The sequence below is a fragment of the Zalophus californianus genome, chromosome 2, assembly GCF_009762305.2.
Source record: "Zalophus californianus isolate mZalCal1 chromosome 2, mZalCal1.pri.v2, whole genome shotgun sequence".
Classification (NCBI taxonomy): domain Eukaryota; kingdom Metazoa; phylum Chordata; class Mammalia; order Carnivora; family Otariidae; genus Zalophus; species Zalophus californianus.
This window is the reverse complement of record NC_045596.1, coordinates 177,414,555-177,428,029: the sequence shown is the minus strand read 5'-3', so window position 1 is coordinate 177,428,029 and position 13,475 is coordinate 177,414,555. Positions and strand designations below refer to the sequence as shown.

At 42.4% G+C, this 13,475-nt stretch overlaps 1 protein-coding gene across 1 annotated transcript in view; it reads right to left on the bottom strand.

Annotated features, from left to right (window-relative positions):
- PRAG1 (PEAK1 related, kinase-activating pseudokinase 1) overlaps positions 1 to 13,475 on the bottom strand; it is a 50,215-nt gene that overhangs the window by 14,415 nt on the left and 22,325 nt on the right. Inside the window, exon 4 of the mRNA XM_027599881.2 lies at positions 6,936 to 7,093. Within this exon, the coding sequence (XP_027455682.2) occupies positions 6,936 to 7,093 (158 nt within the window). The remainder of the gene's footprint in view (positions 1 to 6,935; positions 7,094 to 13,475) is intronic.

Sequence of the window (13,475 nt, the reverse complement as noted above, 5' to 3'; positions counted from 1 at the left end):
TTTTTAAATGACTTTTCATACTAATTGGTCCAGAGAGCTCCAAACCCCTGTTCCTAAGTTTTTCTTCCAACTTCTAATCCGGCATATACAGCCAGTAGCCAACTACAGAGTTAGAACAGCTCTGCAACTCTACAGTGTGTCCGTTTCAGGGAAGAGAAAGTGTTTCTGGTGGAAAAGCTACATATCACATATGGGGCACCAGGTGGGATCTTAAAAAGACCAAGGGAAGGTATACTAGCTTGGTGCCATGATATTTATTTATTTTTTTTTTTAATTTTCTTTATTTTACGATTTTGTTTCTTTGAGAGAGTGAGAACGAGAGAGAGAGCGTGAGACGGGGGAGGGCCAGAGGGAGAAGCAGACTCCCTGCTGAGCAGGGAGCCCGATGCGGGACTCGATCCTGGGACTCCAGGATCATGACCTGAGCCGAAGGCAGTCGCTTAACCAACTGAGCCACCCAGGCGCCCTGGTGCCATTATATTTAGAAAGCAGAGAAGAAATCAGGATTTCAGTGGTTGGGATAAACAGCTTAAAGCCAAGGCAAAAATGCAGGCCTGAAGTTCAGACGTAGTACTGTGATGTTTTCTTTATTATAGAGTCCTCTCTTCTTGCGGGGTTTTAATAGGTACCTTCATTGTTCTCTTTGGCCAAGATGAGAGGTAGGCCTAAGGAGGAAGTGGTCAGTCCAGTTTTGAGCTCTGTGAATGAGCCCGTCTGGCTCCCTCAGCACACAGCTCTGCCTTCTGACAGCAGACGGCCAGAACAGATGTGGAGGCCAAGGGCAGAGGTCAGGGCCAGGAGTACCCAAGCTCCAAATTTGCAGCTTTTGGGTCTGGCTATTCTCCAACTGCAGATAAGGTAAAGCAAGCTGGATTTTCTTTTGTTTGAAAAACTTGGGAGTGTTCCATGGATCATTTTCTTTTTTTTTTACTGAGGATATAGACTGTAGAGCTGGAAATGGCTTAATAGATTTATCCATTCATTCAGTTAATGTTTCCTGAGCACCTATTAAATGCAAGACATAGGGAACAAAGCAAATGGATCAAACCTCTCCTACGGCCTGTGACCTCATTCAAAGAAAGCCATCTATGCGGGCACCTTGCCAATGGCACACAGAAATGGTACTCTGGCAGGTTTCTGCCAAACCCCCTCTTCCCACCCCGTGAGACCCAGTGAAGTGGGTGGTGGAGGGGATGGTCTAGCCTCACGTGTAGCTTTTTCCTCCAAGGAAAAACTGTGCAAACTCTTGTTTGGTCACACAATCAGAAAGGCTCAACTCGAAGTGTTTAAAAAAAAAAAAAAAAAGCAGCCAAGTATCCCTTCAAAAAGAACCCTTGCTTTCTCAAGAAGGTAAACGTGGTCTGAAAATGGAAGCATATCATTACATTTTACAACTGGCAGGAAAATGTGGCATTTGTGAGGAGTCTCCCCGGAACACTTAATCATCCCAAGAAACAATAATCAAGATGTGAATGCAATTTACATGCAAAAGACAAGAAGCCCTGTCTCAGTTTGGAAACTGGCTCATGGCAAACATTCCATGCCCACCACCCCAGTGTGGCTCCGGAATCGTGCACTCTCCATGTCCTGTAAGAACACGGGATCATGTAGGGGTTTTCTTCCAAATTAACAGTAAAATTAACAGTTAGTTCAAAGCACTTTCTCATGCTGTTGATGGAAGCGTAAATTGACATTTTACAGGATAATTTCGGAACAACTATTTAAAATGCATATGTTTTGACATATCAATTCCACTCCTAAGAATTTATCTTACAGATATGTTCACCAAATTATCTTCAAGTGTGTCACGGGATCTTACTGGAGACTGGTAATGAAAATCACCTAACCATGCATTGTTAAGAGAGGGGTTTAACCACTTCGCACAATGACAAAATACGCAGCATTAAAATGAGATCAATTCAGAGGTTCTGATTTGAAAGACTTCAAGATATATTAAGTATAAAAATGTGTCAAATTGAGGATTATGACATTTTAAATACAGATAAAAGGGGCGCCTGGGTGGCCCGGTTGGTTAAGCATCTAAGCATCCTATGACCCCAGGGTCCTGGGATCCAGCCCCACGTCGGGCTCTCCACTCGGCGGGGAGCCTGCTTCTCCCTCTCCCTCTGCCTGCCACTCCCCCTGCTTGTGCTCACCCTCTCTCTGTGAAATAAATAAATAAAATCTTAAAAAAAATTAAAAAAAAATAAATATGGATAAAAATTTCTGAGAAGATATAGAAAGATATGCTCAAAATATGTCAAAGGCAGGAGATTGTTTAAAGGGTATCTGATGACTGTGTCTTTTCATTTCATGTCTTTCCCCATCATGTGAATTGTCATCAGAGACATGTACTGACTTTATTGAAGTAATAATATATATTTTAAAATTCAGCTTAAAGGGAATAGTTTAAACTAAGGTAAAGCTTCACTTTTGTGATATCATAAGGGCTCAGGCCACAGACATTCTGAAAAATGAGTATCTTTTCCTTCAGGATAGCTCCTTCATCCTTCACTAATCCATCTCCCAGAATAGAACCCATGACTCAGTCTGTCTCCATTGGGGCGGGGGATGAGGTGGGCCTAACCATGTTAGAGCAGAACACCAAATGGAATATATTAGACCAACCCCACCAATTTAGGATCAAGTGCTCGGACAGCCTGTTTGATAGAACACACTATGTTCAGCTAGGGAGTTTTAGATGCCTTTTTAAGGGCCACCTTTTCTTCTTACAGAGTCTCAGGTAACAGCCTGAGTAGAGGAACGAACGCTCAGTGAAGGTTAGGCTGTCACTCCTGACCGACCTCTGATCTTCGTGGACTTACCGTCTCTCTCGACAGATCCACCCACCCCTCCCTGCCCACTTCCTGGCTTGATTTTTCCCCGTAGTACTCACTGCCATCTGACGCACTGGCTGCTTTAGCCCTTTATCCTTCTCCTTGTCCATCTCTCCCCACTGGAATGTGGAAGAAGGAACTGGGCATTTTTCTTGTCACTGTTGTATGTTCAACATCTAAAATTGTATCCAGCACAAGGTTTGGATTCAACAAATACCTCTCAAGTCAATGACTGAACTAATGTATATATTTTAAAAATCCTCTTGCAGGGAGGGCACCTGCGTGGCTCACTGGGTTAAGTGGCTGCCTTCAGCTCAGGTCATGATCTCAGGGTCCTGGGATGGAGCCCCGCATCGCATGGCATCGGGCTCTCTGCTCAGCAGAGAGTCTGCTTCTCCCTCTCCCTCTGCCCCTTCCCCACTAGTGCTCTCTCCTGTGCATGTTCTCTCTCTCTCTCTCAAATAAATAAAATATTAAAAAAAAAATCCTCTTGGCATAATTACTGAGGAAAAGAAGCTGACTACTATCAAGATATTTCATTAACTTGGCCATATCTCTGGTCTGCTAGCCATAAAAATACGAACACTGACCTGGTACATACCTTCATGTGAATTCATACCTACATTCACTGTGTGGCCAGACCTCTTATCTATTGCTGGTGCCAACAGCTTCGGTTTAACAGAGCTCTTTCTAATCTCCTGTACTGTGGGAACCTGGCATCCAGGATGTATGTTAAACTGTGGCACTAAATTTTAACGTTATCCTAAATCAAAGAGGAAAATGATCTTCATGTGACATCAGGTTCACCTATTTAAAAGGAACCATTTAGGGGTGCCTGGGTGGCTCAGTCCTTAAGCGTCTGCCTTCGGCTCGGGTCATGATCCCAGGGCCCTGGGATCAAGCCCCGCATCGGGCTCCCTGCTCGGCGGGAAGCCTGCTTCTCCCTCTCCCACTCCCCCTGCTTGTGTTCCCTATCTCGCCGACTCTCTGCCAAATAAATAAATAAAATCTTAAAAAAAAATAAAAGGAACCATTTAAAGCACGAGAGTCTTCTGCTGACGATCTGTGGGGGGTCATTTAGCTGACCACTGTGCCTCACAGCTATTCACTACAGATCACCTCTTGGCAGCATTCATGGATCTGTCCTGACACATGCAGTTTGTCCCTCCCAAACCAAGCATAAACCAAACAACTGCTTACATGGATTTTTCCTTCCACTGAGTTGACTCACTGTTCAATTGAATTGCCCACATGGACAAATGGGATAACAGATGTGCTTTGAGGGGTATGACATGCAATACAAGCATAAAGAAGTGAAGTTAATATTGATATAAAAATGATACTTTGTAAACAAAATTTAAAGTTATACATTTCAATTATGTTTGTTTTTCTTATAAATTTTTTTTAAAGATGTATTTAATTATTTGAGAGAGAGAAAGAGAACGAGGGTGCACACGTCCCTGGTGGAGAGGGGGAGAGGAAGAGGGAGAGAGAAACTTTAGCAGACTCTGCACTGAGCACAGAGCCCGATGTGGGGCTCCATCTCCGGACCCTGAGATCAGGACCTGAGCCGAAACCAAGAGTTGGACGCTTAACGGACTACGCCACCCAGGCGCCCCTTTTCTTATAAAATGTAAAACTTTTTTTTTTTTTTTGCCACAAAACCCAAATAGTAGAAAACTAACTTTAACCACTAACCCTGATAAGCTTCCAAGAAATTTACACAAACTACTATTATGATACCCTCTGGAATGACTTTGTCCTCAACTCACTCAGGTCAGCCTCTACGGCAGATACAAAAAGTCGGCAAAATGTGTTTCTTTTCATTAGTGAATTCTTACTGACCAAATAGTCTAATGATATCTTTATATTTAATATTAGAGAAGTAGACCCTACATTCTGGTCTCCAGGAGCTTTAGCTTGAACTAATTCTACCTCTCTTATTCAGATCCTCTGTCTCAGCTTCAGTACTAGATACAAATAGTCACAAAAGGCGTGATGGATAAATACTTCAACAATATTTTTATGAGGTAAAAGCGAGTAAGAATTCATGGGACTGAAAGATAACTGTTTAGGAATAGATCGAAAGCAAGCCACCTTGGTTAATGATGAGAAGCGGACTGAAGGGTTCCTCACATTTCATGACCAGTGTGGTTCTAGATAGTCTCCAGACTAACGTCTAATAGACGTGACAAAGGGAGGGTGGAGAAAGAAAGCATGGTCTGGGGTACAGAGCCATAAGCAGGAACAGCAGGTAGAAGTGGTTCACTCTAAGGACCCAAAGTCTAGTAACAAGGTATACACTTTTTGTTGATCTAGGAATTCAAATTTTGAAGTGCATTCCCATTGAATAACTGGCTCGTGATAAAGGCAGAACCATGAAAATACATTCATTTTAATTAGAAAATGTCTGAGTTAGGTGTCACCATCGTACTCCTAAATCCCAGGGGCTCCATTATTTCCCACTTCTGCACATTGGTTTTGAGAGTTTTGTACAATCCAGCCTCTACCTTTCCACCAACCTCTGGTCCCCTTTTCCCCTTGCCTGCTTCCACTGAAGTGTGTCAGGTGGTCCTACCCTTTTCCCAGCATGCCCTGCTAACCCTGTGCCTTGGCTCCTCCTTTGTTGTTTCCGTAACCTGCCCAGCCCTTTCCTCCCTCTACCTCCTCAACTGTAACCACACTTGAAACATGAGCTGAAGTGCCATCTTTTCCAAACGCCTTCCCTGAACCCTTCCTCAGCCCTCATTGATTCCTCTTTCTTCTGGAAGCCTTGATAAACATTCATGTTCTGGGAAGCCCAATCTCCTAGCTTAGACCAGCCACCTGTGTGTCACGTGTTTTAGGCTTGTCTTCCTAGCTAGACCTGAAGAGTCCTGAAAGCAAACATGATTTGCTGGTTCTGACTAGCCCAGTGCCCAGACAGTTAGGTAGAGTTCTCATCAACATGAGCTGGCTGGTGGCCAGTGAGGCTCCACTGTACATTGCTCCCTCAGAATTGGTCACAATCCCTGAGAGAGCACATCAGGGCACAGGGTCCAAAGGTCTGTGAGCCCAGCCCAGCTCTCTGTGGAATAATCCACCTCACAGAATTTTTGCACAATTTGATGGGAAAAGGGAAAAAAAATGGAAGCCCAGGAAAATCTGCAGAGAAAGCAAGCCCTCTTTTGCTACATCCCACCCCAATCAAGACTAAGAGATTTCCTGTTTTGAAGTCTGAGCTATCAGAAGTTTCCCATAAGAACACTCCGCAGACTGACACAACATATGCTCTAGACTTAGCAGTACTCATCTTTCCAATCGAAATATGTTGGTGATTGTGATTTTACGATGGAAGCCTTGACTCCAAAATTGCCTACTGGGAAGAAATATTTCCACAGGAGTGAGAAAGGTCGTCATGTTAGCACATGTTGAAAACTAACATGTTAAAGCGAGTTTAAGAGAAATGCAGGAGAAGACACACACGCGCACAAAGAATGTTGAAACAGTGAGAGATTTTAATACTACCCACCACAACTACAGAAACACAAGAGTTCCTTCTCAGGAATGTGCCCAATCAGGACATACCCACATAGTACGCCTTAGAGCTTTCTCCAGGGAGTGGGATGGATGGTAGCCTCATGAAGCCTCCATGCTTTAATTCAACAAACATTTATATAAGCACCTGCTGTGTCCAAGTGTGTGTGTGCATGTATGCACATGGGTGTGCACTCATACACATGAAGGAGCGAACAAGATGGCAGACAGCGAGAGAGAGAGTAACATGGAGGGTGGAAACTTGTGGTTGGCAGTACCTAATCCCCTGAGAACCAATCCCGAGGACAGAAATGGAGAACAGACCTATACATAAATGGCTCATCACCCCAGGAATCAGTGGATGCACTGTGTGTCAGTGGAAAGAGAGCAGAATGAGGCACCTCATCATGTATCCAACAGGGGATTAATGCCAACTCTTCCTGGGTGGAGTCTACCTCATGGGCAAAGCAGGACCAAGACGGTAGGTCTAGCTCAGCCATTCCCAATCGTGACAGCGAGCCCAGGGCTGGCCTTCCAGACCCGGGAGAATCTAAGCCTCCCCGTCAAGGTGAAGTCTGTTACCTCCATCGCTGCAGGTCCTGGAGTCTGAGGCCAGGCTGTCTGTGGAACCCGTGGTGAAGCTGACGGGGACACCCCTGCAGGGAGGGCTGAGGCTCTCTGCAGAGCCCTGGCTCACTTTCTCCAAATCAGAGCTGCTCTTGTTCATCTTTAAAAGGTGCCTGGAAAATGTAAGAACAAACAATAAAAGCAATTAATTTGGTTTCTGTTAAAAAACCAGGTGATGGGTCATGAACCTACTATGCTCCCGGAGCCTGAACAGTACCAGCAAGTTTTGAAAAAACGCTTTCGAGAAGAGAGAACGGGCCCTCTTTTGAAACCTTATGCACATGAATGGTAGGAGATTTCTCAAGTGTGGTTAGGAGGAGTGAGTCTACAAAATTTAGACAAATGCCAAAATCATGGTTTGGGAGGAAATACGCCTTCGTATGCTGACCCTGTTGGCCAAAACATTTACAACACCTACTATATAACATCTCTATGAAGAAAAACATGAACATTATCATAAGAGTCAATGTATAGAGATATACAGAGATTGGGTAGCTTTTGCAAGATCACAGGGCAAGTGAATTGCAAATTAGGACTAAAAAGGTGGGATTTCTTTTTGCCTGGCATTCTCTTGACAGAACTTCAAAGGGTCTAGGTTGTTCCCTGGAATTAAGGAAAACTTTATATCAATTTAACCAGACTTCTAGTGCAATGCTCAGAAAGATGTTAACATAACCCTTCTTCCTGAAGTACAGAATCTGCCCTTAGGCTTTCTATGAAATCTTTCGCTGCATCTCTAAGACATCATTACCAATACATCAAGGACCAGAATACCAAGTTCAAGAGAAAAATAACTTGCCTTGGAGAAAACACTGCCATTATCAGGTAGAGCGGTTAGCTTATTGATTTCTCCTTCCCTTTTTCCAAGGACTACATGAATATTCACTCTGACCTGACATTTTCACCACAAAATGAGGCAGACCACAATCAATCTAGCTCTCTCTCTCCCTGTTGGTGGTAACCCAGATTTGTCTGAACTGATATTTCCTGATGACATTCCTGTTCCCACTACAGCAGATCTATATCTCAATATCTGCTGTAGGAAATATACAATGCAGTATTGATTTGGCATCAGAACTGCCTTATTTAATGCACATGACCTTATAGTCAAGAATTTATCGATTGTTCTTTGTGTTCAACATTGCCAGGCCCTGCACTGGTCTTTACAGTCCTGGGCATCCTGTGCTGATTACCAGAAAAGTTTAGAGAAAGTTTGTTAGCTACCATGAAATACTCTTTAGGAACACGTCCTTCTCACCCCCAATTCTTAGAACCACATTAGAAAATATTTTCAGCTGTCAAATGTAAGTTGTGACAGTGATGACAAGGTTATGACTAATACCATTTCTTACATTTTAATGTCATTGTAGGGCTCTGGGAAATATTAGATCCTTAGGAAGTGCTGTGGCAGTTGATTATCTTTATTTTACCCTCTGGCAAAATAAAATCATAGAAAGTTTTGTAAAATATGTTTATTCTCATCAGATCCATCAATCGGCTTTTGCAGATAAAGCCTAGATATGCAGTTGTGAGCAATGACAACTCCTCGGTCTAGGAGAGAAGCCAGCTCTGTGGCAATGCAATGACCCAGCCCCCTCCAAAGTGGCCCCTGGAATCTCTTGCTCCTCAGGTCCAGAAAATTGCCAAAGGACAAGTTCCAGCACCAGAGTTGCTGAGCGGACAAAGCTCCCCATTCCGTAAACCTAGAGAAACACTGAATGAAATGTATATAAACAGATAAGGCTAAAAAACACGTAAATAAGTGTACGTGTGAATACACACACACACACACACACACACACACACACACACACACACACACACATCCCTTGGATATATTCCTTGAGCAATGTTATTCAAATCACTAGTAGTGAATGAAAGGCTAAGTCAATTTAGTGAGTCATGGCAGTTTACCAGCAGTTTATTTTAACAAAATATGCTGCTATGGGACCAGAACACATGAAATATTATAGTAAGGATTTTTGAAACACTGTTTTGTGAAACTTTTGTTTCAGGTGTGTGCTTGTCAGATCATGATAGTAAATATATTTCTTATTGTGGGTCGTTGTTTAAAAAAGGCTAAAAATCATTGCTCTAGAATAGGTACTCAACAAACATTTCCTTAAAGGGCCAGATGAGTGATATTTTAGGCTTATGGATCATATGGTCTCTGTTACAACTACTCAATTCTGCTGTTGGAGCAGGAAAGCAGTCATAGACTCTATGTAAATGAACGGACATGTTTTCCGATAAAACTTTATTTACAAACACAGATGACCACACTGTAGATGGTAGATTACTGATCCCTGATCTAGACGAGCCTTGTCCAACAAAATTATGGTGCAAGTCATATATATAATTTTAAACATTTCAGTAGCCAAATTATAGGTGAAATTATTTTAATAGTATCTTTTATTTAATAAAATATATACAAATATTGTCATCTTAATAGGCAATGAGTACAAAATCATTAATGAGATATTTTACATTTTTTTTTCATTCTAAGTCTTCAAAGTCTGGTGTGTATTTTATACTTACAGCACAATGCAATTTAGACTAGCCACATTTTAAGCTACTGGCTATTGTACTATTCAGTGGAGATCTAAAGAAACTCTCATACATGAACAAGGCTCTTCATGGTGTTACTAATAGCAAAAACAGAATCATAAACAGTCCAGGGTCCATCAAGAAAATAATGGATACATTGTGGTATAGTCTTATAATGGAATATGATATAGAATTCAAAATAAATGAACTTGATTTTAATATACTAATATTGAAATGACTCTTAAATGTTGATGTTAAAAGTACGTTGCTGCAAATCAAAACTGCAATGAGATAATCACCTCACACCAGTCAGAATAGCTAATATCAAGATATGAAATAACAAATGTTAGTGAGGATGTGGAGAAAAAGGAACCCTCATGCACTGTAGATGGGAATGCCAACTGGTGCAGCCATTGTGGAAAACAGTATGGAGGGTCCTCAAAAAAATTAAAAATAGAACTACCATATGATCCAGTAATTTTACTTCTGGGTATTTACCTGAAAAAAAAAACCCACTAATTTGAAAAGATAATATGCACCCCTATGTTTATTGCAGCATTATTTACAATGGCCAAGATATGGAAGCAACCAAAGTGTCCACCGATAGATGAACAGATAAAGAAGAGATGGTACATATATACAATGGAATATTACTCTGTCATAAAAAAGAATGAGAACTTGCCATTTGTAAAAACATGGATGCACCTAGAGGGCATCAGGCTAAGTGAAATTCGTCAGACAGAGAAAGACAAAAATACCCAATGATCCCACTTACATGTGGAATCTAAAAAACAAAACGAGCAAACAAAAAACAGAAAAAGAGACACATAAAAACAAGGAATAAACTAGTGGTTGCCAGAGGGAAAGAAAGTGAGGGGAGAGTTGAAATATGTGAAGGGGATTAAGAGGTACAAACTTCCAGTTATAAAATAAATAAATAAATCACGGGGATGAAAAGTACAGCATAGGGAATACAGTCAATTGTATTATAATAACTTTGTATGGTGACAGATGGTAACTACACAGCATGGCGAGCATTTCATAATGTACATAATTGTTGAATCACTATGTTGGTACACCTGAAACTAATATAAAATTGTATGCCAACTATACTTCAATTAAAAAAAAAAAAGAGTAACTTGGAAAAGGTCTCAAGTACACTGTGATGCCGTTTAAATATCTTTTAAAAATACACAACGATGCTATAATTTTTTTGTTTATCATATATATGTAGTAAAATGGAAATAATACTCATCACCTTCAAGATACTGAATACTCTGGGTAACAATGGGAAAAGGAAACAAACTAAATACGAAGTGATCTTCCACTGGACCGGTAATGTTTTATTTTTCAAAATCTAAAATGGCAAAAGGTTAATAATACTTGAAAAATCTTTGGAGGACACATGACAGTTAAATTATTCTTTGAACTTCACTGTAGGCTTGACATATTTGATAAATCGAAAACAAACATTTCTAGAAGGACAGAAAGTCACTAGGGCCTGCAAGAGCCCAGGGATGGCCACTCTTCTTGACCTGCTACAGAGCCTCTGAAAGGCAAGGGACAGAAAGGATGACCCAGCAGGTCTTCCACCAGGCCACACCATGGGACAGGCAGATTCAGTGAAGGTTAGTAATAACCACAAAAGAGCCTTATAGACGGAAAAAGTTATTTCTCAGACCTAACCACTCTTCTGAGACTTCAGAAATTAGTTCTTCCGAATCTAGTCACTATGAGGGAGAAGTCACAGTTTTGAACTCACCAAGTGAATGCAGACAAAATTAGCTTATTCTTGGGGTTGCAGCATAAATCTTCAGCAGCTTGAACATGTGTGTATGGGTAGGGGAGTGGGAAGCCTCCAAAAGTAGACCTTGGTAAATCTCAGTATTTAAGCACAGGGGGAATTTTCATGTTTCCACGGCTCTGGGAATATTACTCTTTCTCTACTAAAAGGGCTCAAGAAGCCCAGGCTCCCACCAGGTAACAAAAGCCCAGTAAACATTCGGAATTCTCTGGTGTAAATGGGGAAGAAAGGGGTAACCCTTTCTCATAATAGCAAAATCTTGGGAGTGATGACTCTTTCATATAAATTGCATCAAAAATCGTCTTTCTTGGAAGCCCGTGTTATCTGCACTCTTAGAGAATTGCCATCTTAAGTAGGGAATGAGCGAAACTACCTCAGATTTCATAATGAAAGGGAAAGCTTATCATCAGAGCAGAGACTGACAAGTTGCTTTTGTGTGTTCCATCTATGCATGCAATAGATTTCTTAAGAGTCCCCGGGCAAGGCTCACTATTCCAAAGGTGACTTTTCTGAGCCCTACTGGATTGTTCTGTCAAACCTAAGGCCAGATGACCATCCAAGGGCACCCAACGATGCACAGCAAGACTCTACTGATTGCTTCTAAAGGCACTTTCCCCTCATTAATGATAGTTTGATCTGCTGTTCATAAAACTGGTGCCAACCATCTAGAAGATGCAATCTGATGTCATGTCATTTAAGGAAGTGGCTTCAACGGGCTGAAACCACATACTCCGGTCTTTCCTCTCTGGGTGGTGAATAACATTCTTATCAGCTGCAGGGAGAGCAGGACCTGCACAGATGTCTTTGCTCACGCAGCGTGATAAACGACTTGTTCTTACTCAGACTTCCTTCCCTGCCTCCCGTTGATTAGCCAGAGTCACAGGAGAGTACGATGAAATACGCAGCCAGAGGCCCGGTGTCCTTAGAGACTGAGCTCTGCAGCTGCCGCCCAGTGTTTTCAGAATGGCTTTTCCCCCCATTGTCCTTAGAGAAAGAAGCCCTGCCAGTTTTCTCCGTACTATATTGGTAGAAAGCTGGGGAAAAAAAAAAAAAAAAATCCAGGCGGAAGAGCCATCTGCCAGACTTCCTCATTCATAGGAACAAGCCTCATCTAAAAATACCCCCAAGCTTTTAGAATGTCCGAAATTCTTAATGGATGCCCGGCCCCAGCATGTGACGGGGACTGCATCTCAAGCTTCGCATGGCCGCCAGGATCCTCATCAGATGGCACAGTTTGTAAAGTGTGACGGGGACCAAGGTTCTTTCTCACTGCCCTGACTTGTGTTTAGTTCACACGCATTCGGTTGAGAGCCTTTTGCCTCCGGAGCAGAAGCTTATGAAAACCCAAAGAACACTAGTGCGCAATTTCAGTCTCGGGACTCTAGACCCGGGTACAGCTGCACACCAAGCCTTCACATTGATCAAATTCACTGCTAAGTTGGGTGATGACTCGGAGAAGACCTCTGAGCTAGCTCTGAAAGCACACACAGGTTAGAAGATGCTACACCCATTTTTTAAATTGCCGAGAAGTGAAAACAGACTAGTTTTAGATGCAAGTAAGTCAAGTCATGCCTAAATCAAAGAATAAGAACCCCTTACCATCCTTGACGCTGGCCTGTCACGCCATCCTCATCGGCAGGGCCCCCCAGAGCCCGGGGACGGGCTGGACCAGTGACTGCGGGGTCCCATGGAGCAGCCCTGAGGAGGAGGGCCAGCTTCGGTGATGGTGGCGGCAGTGCCTGGTCAGCCAGCTGTGAATTCACTGCTCAGAGCTCTCCTTTCCCCTAAGTTCCTCTCTGACTTTTCTATAAAATGCACTTCCTGCCAAAGCACAGGAAAATAGGGACGGCTCTGCCTCTGACCTGCAGCTTTCAATCTCCGATTGTCTTGCTGGGCGCCAATGCTCGCAGCAATTCAGATACACTCTGAGACACAGTCAGCCTCACCCCACTCATTCTCTACTAGGTAGCCACATCCTAAGGTCAAAATCATTAAATGATTCAAGTTGAAACACTGAGCTTGCTGGGTGAATAAAAGCACCTCATTTTTTACTTATCCTATGCCTCTATTACCTGCAGTGTGTCCCCCATCCTGTCTGTCCTGAAGAGCATTCCCAGGTTTTTTAAGAAATAAATTTTGACTGC